Here is an 18,221-nt window from a genome sequence, read left to right as displayed (position 1 = left end):
CTCTATTTATAAGTCTAAAACTTGATCCTAAAGTTTCTTAGCTTGTTACCAAAAATAACCCTCTCTTGTAATACACTCCTACCTACCACTGAGGACATTTTAGTCCATTTCTTGCTCCATCCATCGAATAACTGCGGCGCCTTTACGACTTAGCTCTGCCTTGACGCAAGCTTCGTGATGGTGCCACATACTCCTCCAATCCTCCCACGGTTTTGAGACCTAACTGTGAAACCTTCTGCACGCTTCTCAAAATGTGACTCGCCACTTGCTTACACCTTAATTTGTTAGGTCTTCTTCATGAAAAAAAGTTATGAGTCAATATAGAATTAAAGAGCGATACTTGGATATGGATTAGATCAAATTCCATTGCGTTGGTAGGAATTCCCTGCAATTCAAAGGGGTTAGGTCATATCCCTACATATCCAAAGAAGCCTTGAATTATGCGAAAACAGACACAGCTTGGAAAGTCATGTTCCTCCTTTATCTTTACAACCTATAACAAATACTAGACCAACATAGCCCAAATATTCCTTTCCTAATGCCAAACCAACCCATAATCCACAGAAAGTTGTTTACGACCATAATAATTCAAATAGATTCTTTATTGCATTTCAGCTTTGAAGAGCATCAGAACTTGCAACAGCCGGGGTAAGTGCTTCATCTGGTTTCAACTTAACTTATGCAATCTTCAACTCGAACCTAGCTAGCATATGGAATCTCTGTTTCAGTAGTAAGCTGGCATATTGGGTTGTCGAAGGATGCTATTCTCGCAGCTCAGCATCATCAGAACATCCCACATACTCGGTCGCTCTTCTGGACGCTCCTGAACGCACAGCAATCCTATCTGAACCCATCTCATTATCTCGGCCTTCCGAGGCTCACGATGCAGCGACGGATCAATGAACTCCAGCAGCCTTCCTGCTACCCACAAATCCCAAGCCTGAATGAAGGTGCTACCGATTAGCGACCAACAAAAATGGTGTAACATGTAAGATTTGAACTTATCGTTGTCATCACAAGAGTGCATTGTAGGACAGAGCAGTATTCAGAGGTTCACCTACCCACTTATTCATAGGCCCGTAGTCGCGTGATTCATCTGCTAGTGCAAGTGGAGGTGGAGGGAGTTTCTTTCCGCTAATGATCTGAAGTAGTGTAGCACCAAAGCTATACACGTCGGACTTAACGGACAAGCAGCCTCCTCTTTTATATTCGGGGGCGATAAACCCACTGAAATATGAAGATAAAATTACTACAGCATTTGCAAGAAATTTTCGTAGCCTAGGAAAAGAAAAGAGAATAAGATCTTATAAAACACAATCTTACCGTGAGCCTGCCACAACGCCAGTGCAGTCTACATCTGCACCTGGCCTCAGTGCTCTGGATATTCCAAAGTCGCAAATATTAGGATTCAAGTCAGAATCTAAGAGTATGTTGCCTGGTTTCAAATCCCCATGAATTATGTGTGGCCCGCATAGCTTGTGTAGATATAGAGCTCCCTGAGCTATCCCTTCGACTATTTGACAGCGCTTAGGCCAGTCCAGTGGCGCCTCCATTGCTCTCTCGCCTGTCAATGCTAAAAGTATTGCGTAAGTAAATGCATAAAGTATAGTTTGGTCTTGAAAGTTGAAACACAGTAGATAAAGCTAACTGAAAGTTGAAACATGCCGTATATGAAGGAATCCAAGCTTCCGTTTGGCATATATTCAAAGACCAAGATCCTCTCGCTCTTTTGACTGCAATATCCCAGAAGCTTAACTATATTTGCATGCCGAAGCTTTGGAATCAGCTCAATTTCACTTTCAAAATGGCTGAACGGAGCATTCCGTTGACATGATGCTCTTTTGACAGCTACCTCAAGTCCATCGTGCAGTCGACCCTGCAATGCGTGAATACAATGTGCAACTGACGATGCAACTTGTTGGGATAGCCCAATACCTCAGGAATAGGCTAGATAAAGAACCAGTCTAATAGCCTAGGAATAGGTTCATGTAAAGAATAAGCCCATCGATATAATGACATATGTTGTAAATTATGTATCCCTACTACTATATTAAAGCATGAGTGGGTTTCCACATTACCTATTTCCCATATTATCCTCGTATCAAATAAAAATTCTTAAAATTCAAATAATTTACTCACTTTTAGCATCCATCATCCCCACATCGTTACCGGTTATAGATATAGGACCTATTTTATTAATGAAAATAAATAAATAAATAAATAAAGAGGAAAATTAGTCAATAATCTTCTCCTATTTCGTATGCTTGATGTTATCGCGTCCAATATTTTATATTTTCGTTACAACGTACGAATATATTTATATAAAAGCCTTACGAGTCACGGTCTCTAAAACTCATTCTAGTCACCTACCATTCAATTTCTCTCACCTTGTGTTTTTTTTTTACCACATGGGGGAGATGCTTCGGATGACAAGGCCCAACTTCGAGTGGGCGCTGGTGCGGCCTCCGCCTACATGGGCCAACAAACTTCGGGAGGTAAGCAGCCCAGTTCCCACGCAACCCTTTAGGTTCTGTTTGGATAGGCTTGGATGGACCAGGATCTGCGCCCAATCCCGATCACCCAGGGAAGCTGATCCACACTGGGGAAGAAACCCCATGGTGGACAAAACGAGCGTGGGTTGGAATGATTCCCACAAAACCGCGTTGATACATGTGGGTATGAAAAATCGTCGGTCAAGATCGGGAACGCCGCCACTCGCGAGCGCTCACCCTCTTCTCCCATCACCCTCTTGCTTGCCTTTGCCTCCCCTGACTCCGGTGGTCCTCCTCACCAACGGGTTTCCTTCCACAGCGGCTCTCCCTCCGTGGCAGCCGGTACTTGCTGCTCCCCTTCGCTGTCCTCTCCTCCTTACGCCCATCCTCCTAGAGTTTTGCGTAGTGGGCGATGGTAATTTGACGTTTGTCTCACAGATCTGCCACACGATGACGGCACCGACTATTCATCAGCATCTGTGTGGTAGGGACTGAGCCCACAATCTGTAGCGGGCGCCTGCAACTTTGTTCGTCAACTGCGAGTTGAATTCTTCAGCACTACGTTGTAACCATCTTTCACAAGATTTGCTATCGTTTCACAAGATTTATTGTTGTTTCCTGCATCCTCTAGCATAGGATCTGAAATAATGCAGTCTGGGGGATCTAGTACCATCTCCATTTGGTGTGACAATTCGTGATTTGCCAATAAATTTCATTCAACTGAATTATAGAGGGGCTTTCTCTGTTCAGGGGTTCTCTGTTTGCTAATGGCAAAAAAGAGTAAAAAGTTTTTCTCTAATCTCTGAAACTTATCCTTAACATTTCGATATAGGAGATCATATTCACATGTCGAAAATTTTCACATCTCCAATCTGAGTGTTCCTTTACTACTAAACAAAAGGCCTCAGAGTATCGGACATAATCTAAAATTAGGTGAATCCCAGTCACGCACCTAAGGAGGCAGGGAAGAGAAATTAAGGTCTTTACTTGCCTCGATAAATGGATTGGTGAAGTTGTCGAGCAGTGCCCTCGAATAACAGAGTCTTCAAACAGTGAGGAAAGCAAAGGATTAAACTTATTTTTCCTGTACTGAAATCTTTGCCTTGTAGTATAATGATTTAATAATCATAGAAAATGCTAAGAATAACCTCCAGCAAAAGGTGCAGGTGCATAACTCGTAAAAGGAATATACTTCTCTGGTTTTGTCTTACTTTCCTCTGTGCAGTGTGCACAAGGAAAAATTTGATGTAAAGTTTTAATTGATCTTTCAATTATTTCCACTCTAGAGTTTAAAATAAGTGCAGACTGTAGTATTTATTTTTTTAACCGTAAGGTAGAACAGTCTCAGACTTCTGCTTGCGCTTTAGTGCGTGTCAGCTGGCAAATGTGTTCTTTTGCGCTGATACATTTGACGATGCAGAGTCAGGTTGATTTTTGTATCTGTCTGTCAAGGACTGTGATTCCATGATATTTTATGAATATGTGTGCAGAGTCATGCTTGAATATACTCGTATAATTCAGGAATGCAAACTATGCCACAGTGTAGGCTGTTGACAATATGTACATGGTTTTAAGCTCCATATATCGATCATTAGAAATAACGTTTTATTAGACCCTAGCATATTTTCTGTTGTACCCATGTGGTTCTTCACTTCTGTATCTTCTCTCATCGCTAGTTTATTTCTCTGCTAGGAGAACTTATTAACCATTATTAGCTAAATGGCAGTGATGTTTGTTTGGTTCAGGTACTGTAAGTGTGCATACCAAGAGAAAACAAGCTATTCATGTCAAATGATGCCAAGTCCTTGGCCTTGTCTGGTGTCAGAACTTACAAATAGGACTTTGCTTGCTTTCTAGTAAAATTATTGTCTTGTTCCAGTTCCATCCCTGTGATATGTATAACTTGTCATATAGATCTCAATAGATATTTTGTCATACACAGTACATGCATGAGATACGTGATGGCGTATGTATGTGTGCTTTTTAAATCGCCATAGTGACCTGTGTTGTGTTTCTAATTTGATCGAGGCACTAAGTACATGCATTTGGTGTTATATGATTTGGATTTGCTCTTTAGCTTCAAGCTATGCATTGAGGAAAAGGTGAATCCTTGAACTATAAATTTCTAGTCTTTGTCTACTGTACGTATATATACTGCACTAAAACAAACAAATCAAGGGATTAAACCCCCCATGGAGGGGATTGGGTGGTGGGAGGAGGATGAACTCAATCCACCCTTGGGTTGTTTCTCCCCTGTATTGGTTCCCCAATTTGCCAAGCCACTGTGTTAATCCAAAAAATAGAAACCACTCGCCGGGGGTGGAACTAGGGCTGGGCTGTGCCCGGCGCGCCCGCGGTACTCTTGACCGCTCCTGCCTATGGCCGCTTCTTGTCTTCCATGGAGAATTTTTTATATTGTAGTCTGTCATGTGCGGGCAGCTGGGAATGGCAACCTAGGAAGCGAAATACGAGAAGAGAAATGAAAGTGTAAACACATTTAAGCTAAATTATACAGCCAAACCTGAGTGTTAGGAAAATTTCTCTTATGGCTATTTATCGAGGGATCCAGCCACCCGTTCCTGGGGTTGTGCCTTCAAGGACGGAATTGTTCCTCGTGATCTTTGATACTAACATCGGATGCTTGTGTTTGCAACGAGTGAGATGTCAAGGTTATTGTTGTCTCTGTTCTGTGTTGGTACCCGGTGGCATAATAGTTCATCTCTGAGATCTGTAGATTATACTTTCAGTTTCTCGTCTACATTATTCTCTGTTTTTTGTGTGTGCATACTGTGATGTCTCAGTTGATTATTATAGCTGGCACGGATAACATAAGTGCTATGACTACCGGTTTTACTTATAGTATTATTACCTTTGTTCTCAAATAGATGTTATTTTATGATATATGTAGTTAAATTTTAAAAACTTTAACCACTAATATATATAAAGCTATTAAGATTTGACATATGAAAATGATAGTAGTGAATTTGTCATGAAAAATATTTTGATATCATTTAATTTTTATCAACTTTTATCTAAAAAGTAATGGTTAAATATGTTTATTGAAGACCGTATCGATGTCCTAAATAACAAGTAAAAGGGAACATAAGTAGAGTAGTACACAGCATCTTGCAGGGTCTGCATACGAGTTTATGTCTTGATACCAAAGTATTTAAAGGCACATCTATTTGTTACAGAGCTTAATGAGTCCAGTAAACATTGTCTTCCTTTCTTCAAATATGCTAGTCGATTATTATTTAGTTTAGAATGGTTCTCCGTTATACGGCTGGTATTCATGAGAGTGGTGGTAACATAGGAAAGGGATAAAAAGATAGCAAACAGGTATCGCTTGCTATATATTAATTTCAAGTATTTGTTTATGAATCTAGATATGCATGTTGGGTTTCTTAATTGCACAAGGCTCTGTATTCAAGATACGCAGTTTCTAATGACTAAGTTATGACAGCCGCCCACAGCCTTCAATAAGATGTGCATTGATTTGGAGGATAATTGTTCAGTTACCACTATAAAGAAGTGGTAATTACTGCTAAGGATGATATGCGTGCCACTCTAAGTCTATGTGCGTGGAACATGGTGCCAATTAAGCAATTGCCACTTTCTCAGAGTGGCAAAAAACGAATACCCTTAATCTGGGGGTGCATACGTTGCGCTGCTCCTCGGCGGAGCAACCAGCCACCTAGTTGTTTTAGGAAGTTTCTTATGTTTAAATGCTCCTGGGCTCTAGTGACATCACAAATGGCGAAACTTTAAATTATTCAAAGTGTACATTGTATGATTGCGTCTAAATATTCATGCTTGGCATGTGAGCATCACATAAGTGCTTCAGAATACTTGCTTTTCACATGCATACATACGTTGCATAAGCGTTTTGAAATCTTCCGCACGCGAGCTGTAATACCCAAAATCTAATAAAAAATAATTATAAAATGTTGATCTAGAATCGAGGATCGGAGACTGCGGATGCATAGAGTCCGTTGAAATGATTTTGTTTGAGTATTCGTATGTCTCGTTTGGAGTTTGGATCACAAAATTGCGAGTAATGGAATTTTAGACGCTCGTGATAATTCGTGGTAACAAGAAAAAAACAAAGGAGACTGCCCACTACTACGCTACGATTCCTCTGCCCTGGACTTGTTTTTGCTACCCAGCGCCGCCACATGATCTTCCTTGCGGCCTGTTGATCTCCCTGTGTGGCTTGCTGATCTACTGTATCCATGCTGCTGCTGGCCAGATCCTCCTGCGTTGCTGCTGTGTTGGCTGCTGGTTCTTCTTGTGTGCTGGCGGCTGGTATTCCCTATTGTGCGGATAAACTAGGAGATACAGAGCATGACAGCAGGAGATCGTGACTAGGAACAGCAAGGCGTGACCGCGTGAGTAGCAGTGGTCAACAACAAGAAGAGCAGGGAAGTACCGCTCCCAACCGTCCTAAGTTTCATCATTAAGGTTCATCGGTAAAAGGTTTTTCTTAAGTTGACGAGCATTGGGATGGTGTAGCTTCATATCACATACAAATTCACTACCACTTGTATAGTGGTGATATCTGATAATGCCTTTAGTTTTATTCACTAGTGAATCCCTTTGGTTATCTGCTTGTGAATGTTTATGTCGTGGCTTGTCTTTGATTTGGAGTTGCTTCTTAATCCTGTTAGGGTGCTTGAAATCTTGTTAGTGTATTATTCCTCTTTCTTTTATGACATATCTCTATCTGTTGTTGCTTTCATGTTATCTCATTTTTAGGGAGATGCTATTGAACTTTTCTTGTTCGATGGCTGGTAGGTAGTTTAGTAGCATTCCAGGCTTGTGGAGGTTTCTGGAATGTTACATGAGCACTGCGTAAGCGCTTAGGAATATTTGCTTTTCGCATGCATACGTTGCATAAGCGTTTAAGAATATTTATCTTTTGCATGTGTGCGTTGCATAAGTACTTTGGAATATTTGCTTTTCGCATGCATACTTTGCATAAGCTCTTCAAAATATTTATCTTTTGCATGTTTGTGTTGTATGAGTGCTTCGAAATATTTGCTTCTCGCATGCATTCATTGGACAAGCACTTTGAAATATTTACCTTTTATTTGCATACGTGGCATGAGTGCTTCGAAATATTCACCCTTCGCATGCACACATGGCATAAGCGCTCCAAAGTGTTAATTTTTCCTATGCATTGAAGTGTTAACTTTCTGCACACATACATAACATAAAAAATGAGGCTGGAGTCCAATGACCCGCTGCTGAAGACAGGCCAAAGCCTAAGGACCCTCCACAATGAAGACGTGCTAAAGCCTAAGGGCTCCCCACCGAGCAGTCTAAGGACTCCTTGAGGCCACAGTCTAAGGACTCGCCGTCGAAGATGGGCCAAAGCCTAAGAGCTCCCATTGGAGAAGATGGGTCGAAGCCTAAGGGCTACCCACTAAGTAGTCTAAGGACTCCTCGAGGCTGCAGTCTAAGGACTTGCCGTTGAAGATGGACTGAAGCCTAAAGGCTCCCGTATAGAGAAGACGGGTAGAAACCTAAGGGCTCCCCGCCTAGCAGTCTAAGGACTCCTCGAAGCCGCAATCTAAGAACTTGCCACCGATGATGTGCCGAAGCCTAAGGACTCCTCGAGGACGTATTATAAGGATTTACCGCCTAAGAAGGGCCGGGGTCTAAGGACCGAAGACCCAATAACAAAGTGTGCCAGAGCGAGTACGACTCCATTCACTTCGGTGATGGTCTCTCTGCGTTGAGGTTCACCTCTGTGGATTGAGCGTCGCTTCGGTGCTAGACTCTCCTCGTCGAGGTTTGCCTCCGCAGATCTAGCATTGCTTCAGTGCTAGATCTCTACGTCAAGGTTCGCCTCGGTGGATTGAGCATCACTTCGGTGATAGACTCTCTACGTCGAGGTTCACCTCCGTGGATGGAGCATCGATTCGACGCTAGACTCTCTATGTCAAGGAACGCCACTGTGGATCAACCTCTGCTTTAGCAGTAGACTCTCCGCGTCGAGGTTCGCCTTAGCAGATCGAGCATTGCTTTGGTGGTACACTCTCTGCGTCGAGATTCGTCTCCGCAGATTGAGCTTTCGGCACTAGACTCTCTGCGTCAAGTTTTACCTCCGTGGATCGAACTCCGATTTGGCGCTAGTCTTTCTGCAATAGGGATCGGCCTTCGTGGATCGAGCTCCTTCCGACCTTGGCTCAACCTCGACTTTGGGAGGCTTTGTTGGAACTCCATGAGACATTGAGAGCGCCCGAGGCAGTACAACGCCTTTGACTTTGCTATGCTTTAGCGACACGCGAAGTATGGCTGAGTGCGGCACCTTCGGCTTCATCAACTTTGGCTCCACCAGTCTTTGTCACCACTAGAGCGTGGGAGGGAGTACGTCTCCTTCGGCTGCACCAGGTTCGTCGCCACTAGAGCGTGCCGGAAGGAGTACGGCTCCTTCGGCTTCATCGACTTTGTCTCTACTAGGCTTTGTCGACATCAGACTATGCCTGACTCCCTCAGCTTCATCAGGAAACACCAAGGGAACATGAAGCCCCTGGCTCAAGCCATCGAGGGTCTCGGGTAGCATCCTTGACTGTCACTGCCTCAACATTCCTCAAGCCCTCACCGGGCATAGTTCAAAGTATTGGACGGAATGCGTAATCTATTCTATAGCACTAGTTAAAGAGGGAGTAGGAGGTAATATTGGGTTTGGCGACCAACATTAGAGCATTACTTGAGTTTAACTTTCGCTCTTGAACAAACACCTCCGTTTGACTTCGCACGGCTTTGCACTTGCAACCTTATCGGTCTGCGAAACTTCATTCACGACTTTGACTATATTGACCTTCGCCGTCGTGTCTCTACTTTGACTTCGACTTCATCAACGATTTTGACTTCGCCAGGCTTCGTCAGCACCGGAGCACACTGGAGGGAGTGTGACTCCTTCGGCTTCGTTTAGGTACCGACATCGCAGACTCATTCGGCTACATCGACGATGACGACTTTAGCTATGCCGACAACTTCAAAATTCGGCTCACCTTCGACTACAGCATGCTTCGTCAAGTACTCCCGAAGGCACTAAGTACACCCAGGGGGTACGACGCCTTCGACTCTGGCAAGCTTCATCGAATACTCCGTGGGGGTTTGTCGATTTTGACTTCGTTCGCTTCATTCAATTACTTCAGCGACTTCAACTATGACTACGCTAGGCCTCATCGGCACCGAAGTAGACCTAATGGACTGCGACTCCGGGTTTCGCCGCTGCGGCTCTACTTTGACTACATCGAGCTTCATCGATGAGGGACTTTGCTAGGTGCCACCGCCAATCTCCACTCACGACTTCATCGAGTCTTGTCATCACAGCTCTCCTTCATCTTCGTCGAGCCGAAGGCTATGGTTCTATGCCTTCGGCCTCGCAGCAGCCGCATGACTTCGAGCGATGTGGCTCCTTTGACTTTGTTAGGCTTCAGCCTGCTACGCGCTCTTTTGCAAGCCTTTTCCCACTGGATTTTTAGGCTAGAGTTTTTAATGAAGTGTACTGGTGCCATGGGTTCTTAGAGTAAATGCTCCTATTCCTAAGAGGTTAAGGGCTATCCTTAGTTATAGACATAGGCCTCTTATGCTTAGGAGCCTACTGCTGATGGAGTACTGTTGAGGGATAGCCTAATAACCTAGAAATAGGCCCATGTAAGGAATCAGCCCAATCTATATAATTGTATATGTTATAAATCATGTACCGTACCAAGGGTAAGAGAGGTATTTTCCCCTCTCCCTCCTCATATATTTTCCCCAAGCTCTCAAGCTCATTCTAGCCACCTACCATTCAATTTCTCTCACGTTAAATGTTACTATATTTATCTGGGTACTAGAGAGGAGGTGGGAAACAACTCAATAAAAGGATCGATAATCCTTTTGCTGAATGTAAAAGATCAAGAGGAAAGCATATGCAACTTTTTGCTGAGTGCAGAAGGAGGCCAAAAGCAAAGCTAACTCAAAGCTGTACCTTGTAAACAATACTTGAACCACCAAAGCCGATTGCGTTTTTCAGTGAGAAGTAACTTGTAGCACGCGCCAACTGAGAGAATGTGAATTTTGCAGGACCTTTTTGTTACAGAAAGATGGATGGATTCAATATAAATTCATTTAGATGTATTTTGTTTTCAGCATTGAAACGTTAATAAGTATAGAACGCAGGATCTTACATGCAGAATTTTAGTGTATACTATTACATCTCGCTATGATAATACCTGTTTCGCGGTGGCCAATGAGCATGTTAATGTTGGGAGCAGTAGATGTCTCCTTCCATGGACACCAACAACACCATCTTGATCGTTGATTTTCTGGTCAGATCAATAATTAGAGGGAATGCAGAAATGCAGCGTAAGCATAGTGCATTAAATATTAACTCAAGAAAAGTTTGATAGGTAATAACATAATAAAATATTAACTCAAGAAAAGATCCTTTAGTTGACAATTCTATGATTTGCCAATGAGTCTGTAAAAGCGAGGTACCTGGCAAGTGGCCTTCATTAACTATGGAAGATTCTGTTACCAGCTGAACCGTTGCAAAACCCACCGTGCCCCTATCATGTCCGGATGTCGTTAACAACTCTTAAGAATTAGCTAATGGCTCAAATAAAATGAGTAACATTTTTAGTTTGAAGGCTAAGGACGGTTTATTAACAGCAAAAATATAGTGTATAAAATACCCATTTAAATAATGCAAAGTGGTTGTTATATCAATTAATTCTAGAACAGGGAAAGACACATGTCTAACCATATACTGTACCTGTAATTGCGGTCGAAATGATAAGCTGATGACCCAGCAGCAGCAGGTACTTGTCCACCATCCTAGAATAACAAAATTAGGCTCACACACTCTCATGTTGTTAGAAGACTACCGGTATTAAGAATGATGAGCCAAGGATGATTGAATATAATTCTCCTATTCAACCACCCTTGTTGTACACTGGCCCAAACATAAAGTGAATCTTTTGTATTGATTGTACATTTATACCTGTGTAAGAGCATTCCTGATCTCCTGCGTAGTATGCCCGATGACCGTGAGTTCATCATAGTTGATGCTATGTAAAAGTGCCGACAGATACGAAATGTAGACACCCATATCTGTCCTCACCGAGTGCAACTGGTCGGCGACCTCGCAGCCCATGCAGAAGTGGTATGCGTAGCTGCTATGCTGACAGGATCTGACGAGCATGTATGCTCGGATAAGGGTGCCTCGGAGCCCCAGTATCGGCTTCCATGTCTCTGGGTGCTCTATGACCTCTGAGGCCACCAACCGCCGCAGCAGGTCTTCCATCATCGAAGCATGGCTGGAGAGCTGCCTGCACTCCTCCTGGTTCCGGCGGACCGTCAGAACACCCTTCACAATCAAGGTGATAATGCCCAAGATATCTACTCCGGCCAGCTGCGTTATGTTGGCAGCCTGCCCCAGACAACCCCACAGTGCCATCTCGCCTGATAACAGATAAAACAAGTAAGATTCATTATCCGAACTATTCCAAGGAAATCTTATTCCTACATGTACACCATATGATCATTAAGAAAGCAAGCACACACATGCAACTGAGTAACAGAACAAACCTTTCTTTCCCTTCTCGATGATTCGCCTTTGCTTAACTTTGACAAGCCTTCAATCTGCCCAGACAAACCTTCAGAAAGCTCCCAGGGACAGAAAGGATGAATGATTGACTCTCCCCGATTGCAACCAACGTATGTTCATTATGAGTTTAGGATCCATAAATAACCTGACCATGGAGACCATCTAGGTCCAGGTCTTCTTTTAAAAAGAGAACAAAATTATCCATGTGGAAAAGAGATTTGGACCTTGATATCTCAACTACCACCTATATGACGAGGCATCGCTGGTTCCCAGCGGCAGCGACAGCGGTTAAATAACACTCCCTGTGTGTGAAGATTGATTCCATGACGGCCCTTGAGTTGAGTACTTGAGTGAGCCATTTTTATATTGAGAAATTAAGTTGAAATGTATTTTTATTTTCTTATGATGAGTGAATGATATTATCATTTATTTGGTTTGATGATCTTCGATTTTGCATGAGCTTTGATATGATTGGAGATTTTATTTGAGCATATTGATTATGGATTAATTGGAATTGGAGTTGAAGATATATGTTTGCTTGTCTCATGGTATGCAGGTTGTCGGTGTATTAGGAACCAGGGGTCCCTGAGTCCCAAGACCGGACCGGCCGTCCGCCACATGTCACCATCCCGCGGGGTCCACCCTGCAGGAGAAGAAGAAACTAAGTCCCGAGGACTCGGTTCCCCGAAGGTCTCATCCAAATGCTCGGGAGAGAGTGCTCGGGGCTGCACGTGGCAGCCCCCGAGGACTCGGTTCCCCGAAGATCTCATCCAAGTGCTCGGAGCTGCACGTGGCAGCCCCCGAGGACTCGGTTCCCCGAAGGTCTCACCCAAGTGCTCGAGAGAGAGTGCTCGGGGCTGCACGTGGCAGCTCCCGAGGACTCGGTTCCCCGAAGGTCTCATCCAAGTGCTCGGGAGAGAGTGCTCAGGGCTGCACGTGGCAGCCCCCGAGGACTCGGTTCCCCGAAGGTCTCACCCAAGTGCTCGGGAGAGAGTGCTCGGGGCTGCACGTGGCAGCCCCCGAGGACTCGGTTCCCCGAAGGTCTCACCCAAGTGCTCGGGAGAGAGTGCTCGGGGCTGCACGTGGTAGCCCCCGAGGACTCGGTTCCCCGAAGGTCTCACCCAAGTGCTCGGGAGAGAGTGCTCGGGGCTGCACTTGGCAGCCCCCGAGGACTCGGTTCCCCGAAGGTTCGCGCAAGATCGTCCGACGACTCGAAGGGTCCCATCGTCGGGGTATCAGCCAGTCAAGGGCCCAATGCCGCATTTAATAGGCACGCGCGGCCTGACATCCTGACATCCTGACATTCTCAGCTGCCCACACCCCAGTGTCAGACCCTGCCATGCACTGGCAGGGGGGCGTGGGTCCATTAAATGCACGGGTCCTGTCCCATTTCATTTGGATGCCTCGGGATAACGTTGCCAGGATCGAAGCGCTCCGCCTGCCACCCTGCCCTGGCAGAAGAACAAGACAGGGAGGGCGCACCGGGCACCTCTGAGGCTGCCCGGTGGGCCCCCTTAATGGCGCCGCAGGGCATCCACAGTGGCGGGTGGTCGGATGTGCGCCGCATTTTTCCACCGCCCCTGTCACTTCGCCAAAACGGAATGATGATGCCTTTCTCCGTGGCACCTTGGCACTCGCATCCCCTCTTTCCTATTCAGGATATGTCGAGGTCGGCGCGCCTATAAAAGGAAAGGATGGAGAACACGTAAAAGGTGTGGAAAAAAAAGAAAGAGGACGCAGACGCTCGAACCAGCTCAAGCCAAGTTAGAACACGAGAGCCTCAAGCTCTCTATAAGTGGCTCTCTCTTGTAACCAGATACATCCTTGAAGAATTCCCTTCAAGGATAGATATAGCACTCACACAGGAGTAGGGTGTTACGCCTCCGCGCGGCCCGAACCTGTCTAAACCCCGGGGCACCCATCTTTCTCGCATTAGGGCAATCATCTTCCACCAGCCACTGCATTTATTTCCGTTCTCACTTATTTCCCAGACAAGATTATCCAGGATCATCCCCCCGCCCGAATCTCTAAAAAGGGGTCTCTCGGGATCCCTATGACAGGAGTTCACCCTCCGACAGCTGGCGCGCCAGGTAGGGGGGAATATCCCTGGATTGTTTGTTTCGCTTTCTTCCCACAGGAAAAGATGGTCGGTGGGCATCGCCTCCAGCGTTCCGGCTCCACTTCCAGTGACGGGGCGCTGCCCGACGCCAGAGGAGGCCCAGTCGCTGCTGCGTACCAGCAACAGCCACCATCCACGTGCGCGGTTTTTCCCGCTCAAGGGGATCAAGGCGCTGGGCCCATCAGGGCCACCGCCGCCGCTGCCGACGCACTTTCCGACCCCCAGCAGGTGGTCGGGACCCCGGCCGCCAGATTCGCCTCTGGACCGCATCGGGTGCCACCACGACGCAGGCTCGCGTTCAGCGAGGCCAGCCCAGGGAGCGCGCTGCTTGCAGCGCATGCTCTCCTTAGGCACCCGCCCGTTCAGGCCACGCCGAACACTCCGGAAGGCCGGTGGATACAAGATGTCGTCGCTTTGGTCTGCACTGCTCGTCGCCAGGTGCAGGCCGGGAGTCCTCGCACCACTTCCCGGCATGGTGCCGCCAGAGCCGGCTCCTCAACGGGCAACACCCGCACGGGCCGAGGGGTCTCCAGGCGGAGTGACGTCCCCCTGGTCGTATCTGAAGCCCAGGACCTTCGTTTGCGCCTTGACGAGCGGAGGGGCCACGAGGATGCCCGAGTTACTCTCGAGCGTCAGCGGGAGACCCGGCAGGGGGTCGGGGCAGAGGACCAGGCTTCCTCTCTCCCGGCCCAAGGCCACCGGGGATCCCCGGCTCACCGCCACTCGCCATCGAGGACCCCCGCTCGCGCTGCGGGTTACGGCACCGGCTGCCGTGCCTTCACCACCGAGCTCCGCCGGGTCAGGTGGCCTTCCAAGTTCCGCCCCGAGCTGCCGGAGAAGTACGACGGGTCCATCGACCACGTCGAGTTCCTCCAGATCTACACAACGGCCGTCCAAGCGGCCGGAGGCAGCGAAAAGGTGATGGCAAACTACTTTCATGTTGCCCTGAGGGGCTCCGCCCGCTCTTGGCTTATGAACTTACCCCCAGGGTCTATTGGCTCCTGGGATGACCTGTGCCACCACTTCATGGCCAACTTTCAGGGCACGTTTACGCGTCCCGATTTGGAGTGCGACCTCCACGCCGTCCAACAGCAGGAAGGGGAGACGCTACGGCGCTTTATACAGCGTTTCAGCCAGGTTCGCAACACCATTCCACGAGTGGCCCCTCACGCTGTTATTGTTGCTTTCCGGCAGGGCGTCCGCGATGAGCGGATGCTCGAAAAGCTAGGTACGCACGAGATCGAGACCACTGCGGAACTCTTCGCACTGGCCGATAAGTGCGCCATGGCTGCGGAGGCCAGGGCGTGGCATGCTCCTCGCCCCGCCTCCGACCAGCCAAGTTCTTCCCGCTCCAACAAGCGGGAAAAGAAGAAGAGAAGGAAGCGCGAGGCCGCTCCCGTTGAGCCAACCCAGGTCCCCGCTCACAGGGTGCCGCAAGAGCCCGATCACCGGCAAGAGCGCCGGTCGGGTGTCGATCGACGCCCCGTCAGGGCCCCTGCTCGGGCTCCTCCTCGAGGCTCCGTGCCTACGAGGGCCCCGGCTCCAGCAAGGGCACCAGCTCCAGCGAGAGCCCCGGCCCCTGGCCGAGCTCCCGCTCCAGCGAGGGCCCCCGCTCCCGCGGGGCCCGAGCCAGGTAAATGGTGTCCCATACACCAGACCAGATGGCACGACCTCACGGAGTGTTGTACGGTCAAAGGACTCGTGGAGCAGCGCCAGAGGGAACGCGACGAGTCCCGTGGAGGAGGCGATACTGAGGTCTCCCCCGACAACGCCGAGCTCGGCTTCCAGGAGCCCGAGCACACCGTCGCCTTCATCGACGGGGGCGCGTATACGCCTTCCTCGCGCCGTGGCATCAAGGTCATGCGACGCGAGGTGTGCTCGGCAACCCCGAGCGAGGAGGCCGCAAGGCCCCTAAGGTGGTCGGATACTTCGATCACGTTAAGCATGGCTGATCACCCCGCCAGTACTGCAGCCGTGGGGCGACTACCTTTGGTAGTGTCCCCCACTGTCTGCAATGTCAAGGTCGGCAGGGTGCTGATCGACGGTGGTGCTGGCCTCAACCTCCTTTCTAAGGAGGCTTTTGAGAAGCTGCAGGTGTCTTCCCGACGCCTAAAGTCGTCGCTCCCTTTCTGTGGAGTGACCCCTGGGCACTCCCTGCCCCTCGGGCAGGTTGAGTTGCCTGTCACGTTCGGGAGCCGGGACAATTTCCGCACGGAGTGCGTCCTCTTCGATGTCGCGGAGCTCCCTCTCCCCTACAACGCCATCCTCGGGCGTCCGACGCTCGCCAAGTTTATGATGTCCGTGCATTATGCATACCTTACGGTTAAGATGCCCGGCCCCGCAGGCTCCATCTCTGTGATCGCCGATTCCTGCGGCACCGTCTCCTGCGCTGAACAGTCATACATGGCTCTGGTCTCAGCGCAGGCCGAGGTCGATGGCTCTACAGGGGGCCTGGGACCCTCTTCATCCAAACCCCGACTCGCCGCCGACACCTCTGTTCCAACGAAGGAGGTCGTGGTGGGCGAAGACACTACCCAGGTTGTCCGTATTGGCAGCAACCTGGGCAGCAAATAGGAAAGCGCGCTCGTCGCCTTCCTCCGGGCTAACGTAGACGTGTTTGCCTGGTAACCGTCCGACATGCCCGGGGTCCCTAGGGAGGTGATCGAGCATCACTTGGCGGTGCGTCCGGACGCCCGCCCGGTGAAGCAGAAGGTCCGGCAGCAGGCGCCAGAGCGCCAGGAGTTTATCCGCGAGCAGGTCAGCAAGCTCCTCAACGCCGGATTCATCCGAGAAGTCCTCCACCCCGACTGGCTAGCAAACCCAGTTATCGTCCCAAAGGCCAATGGCAAGCTTCGCATGTGCGTGGACTACACCGACCTAAATAAGGCTTGCCCTAAAGATCCCTTCCCCTTACCTCGCATTGATCAAATTATAGATTCAACTGCGGGATGCGATCTTTTATGCTTTCTAGATGCAAACTCTGGGTATCACCAGATTCGCATGGCCGTAGGGGACGAGGAAAAAACTGCTTTTACCACCCCGGTGGGGACTTATTGCTACATGTCAATGCCTTTCGGCCTGCGCAACGCTGGATCATCCTTCCAGCGCGCTATTCGTATTACTCTTGACTCGCAGGTTGGCCGTAACGTCGAGGCTTACATCGACGACCTCGTGGTCAAAACCCAAGACCGTGCCACCCTGCTCGAGGACCTTGCCGAGACTTTCAACAGTCTCCGTTCTACCTGCCTCAAGCTCAACCCGGAGAAGTGTTTCTTCGGGGTGCCGGCGGGCAAGCTTCTTGGTTTCTTGGTGTCTGGCCGAGGGATCGAGGTCAATCCAGAAAAGATCCGGGCCATCGAGCAGATGCGACCCCCGGTTCGACTCAAGGAGGTCCAGCGCCTCACCGGCTGCATGGCAGCCCTCGGGCGCTTCATCTCCAAGCTCGGGGAGCGAGGGCTCCCCCTCTTCAAGCTTCTGAAGAAATCCGGTCGTTTTGACTGGACGCCGGAGGCCGAGTAGGCCTTCCGCGACTTAAAGAAGTACCTTACTTCGCCACCCGTGTTGGTGGCTCCCTCTCAAGGTGAGCCCCTACTACTCTACGTTTCGGCCACTCCTCAGGTCGTGAGCATAGTGCTGGTGGTGGAGCGCGATGAGTGTTTGGGGCCGGGTGCTGGGTCCCAGCTCCCAAAGGCCCCCGACCACTCACTTGTCCTCGCGGCTCCCCCTGGGCAAGGGGTCGAGCCCGAGCACACTGCTCTTCCCAGCCAAGGAGTCGAGCCCGAGTGCCCGGCCAGCCCCGACCGTGCCGCCAACCCTGGGGGCTGCAGTAGCCCCCCGGGTGGAGCCGCCGTCTGGGCTAGCCGGGTGCAGCGACCGGTGTACTTCGTCAGCGAAGTCCTCTGGGAAGCCAAGACAAGATATCCCCAGGCGCAAAAGCTACTCTATGCCGTGCTCGTCGCCTCCCGGAAGCTGCGCCACTACTTCCAGGCGCACAAGGTCTCGGTGG

General features: G+C 48.8%; 1 protein-coding gene across 1 annotated transcript; it reads right to left on the bottom strand.

Moving 5' to 3' along the window:
• Nucleotides 1-321: 321 nt before the first annotated feature.
• LOC133891651 (cysteine-rich receptor-like protein kinase 44) lies at nt 322-12,287 on the bottom strand. The gene is made up of 10 exons (XM_062332384.1): nt 12,078-12,287; nt 11,491-11,951; nt 11,263-11,324; nt 10,986-11,056; nt 10,721-10,813; nt 10,477-10,574; nt 1,666-1,876; nt 1,324-1,564; nt 1,062-1,227; nt 322-940 (listed from the first exon to the last, which is right to left on the bottom strand). The coding sequence occupies exons 2-10, from the start codon at nt 11,944-11,946 to the stop codon at nt 725-727; spliced, it is 1,614 nt and encodes a 537-aa protein (XP_062188368.1). The 5' UTR covers nt 11,947-11,951; nt 12,078-12,287; the 3' UTR covers nt 322-724.
• Nucleotides 12,288-18,221: the final 5,934 nt, after the last annotated feature.

This window comes from Phragmites australis, chromosome 14, assembly GCF_958298935.1.
Source record: "Phragmites australis chromosome 14, lpPhrAust1.1, whole genome shotgun sequence".
Taxonomy (NCBI): domain Eukaryota; kingdom Viridiplantae; phylum Streptophyta; class Magnoliopsida; order Poales; family Poaceae; genus Phragmites; species Phragmites australis.
This window is presented reverse-complemented; position numbering and strand designations above follow the sequence as displayed.

Coding starts and splice junctions, on each gene's coding strand:
- LOC133891651 (XM_062332384.1), bottom strand. CDS start 11,946: ATGGCACTGTGGGGTTGTCTGGGGCAGGCTGCCAACATAACGCAGCTG. Junction 11,057..11,262: donor CATTTCGACCGCAATTACAG/GTACAGTATATG, acceptor CGGACATGATAG/GGGCACGGTGGGTTTTGCAA. Junction 10,575..10,720: donor CATTGGCCACCGCGAAACAG/GTATTATCATAG, acceptor TGTAACAAAAAG/GTCCTGCAAAATTCACATTC.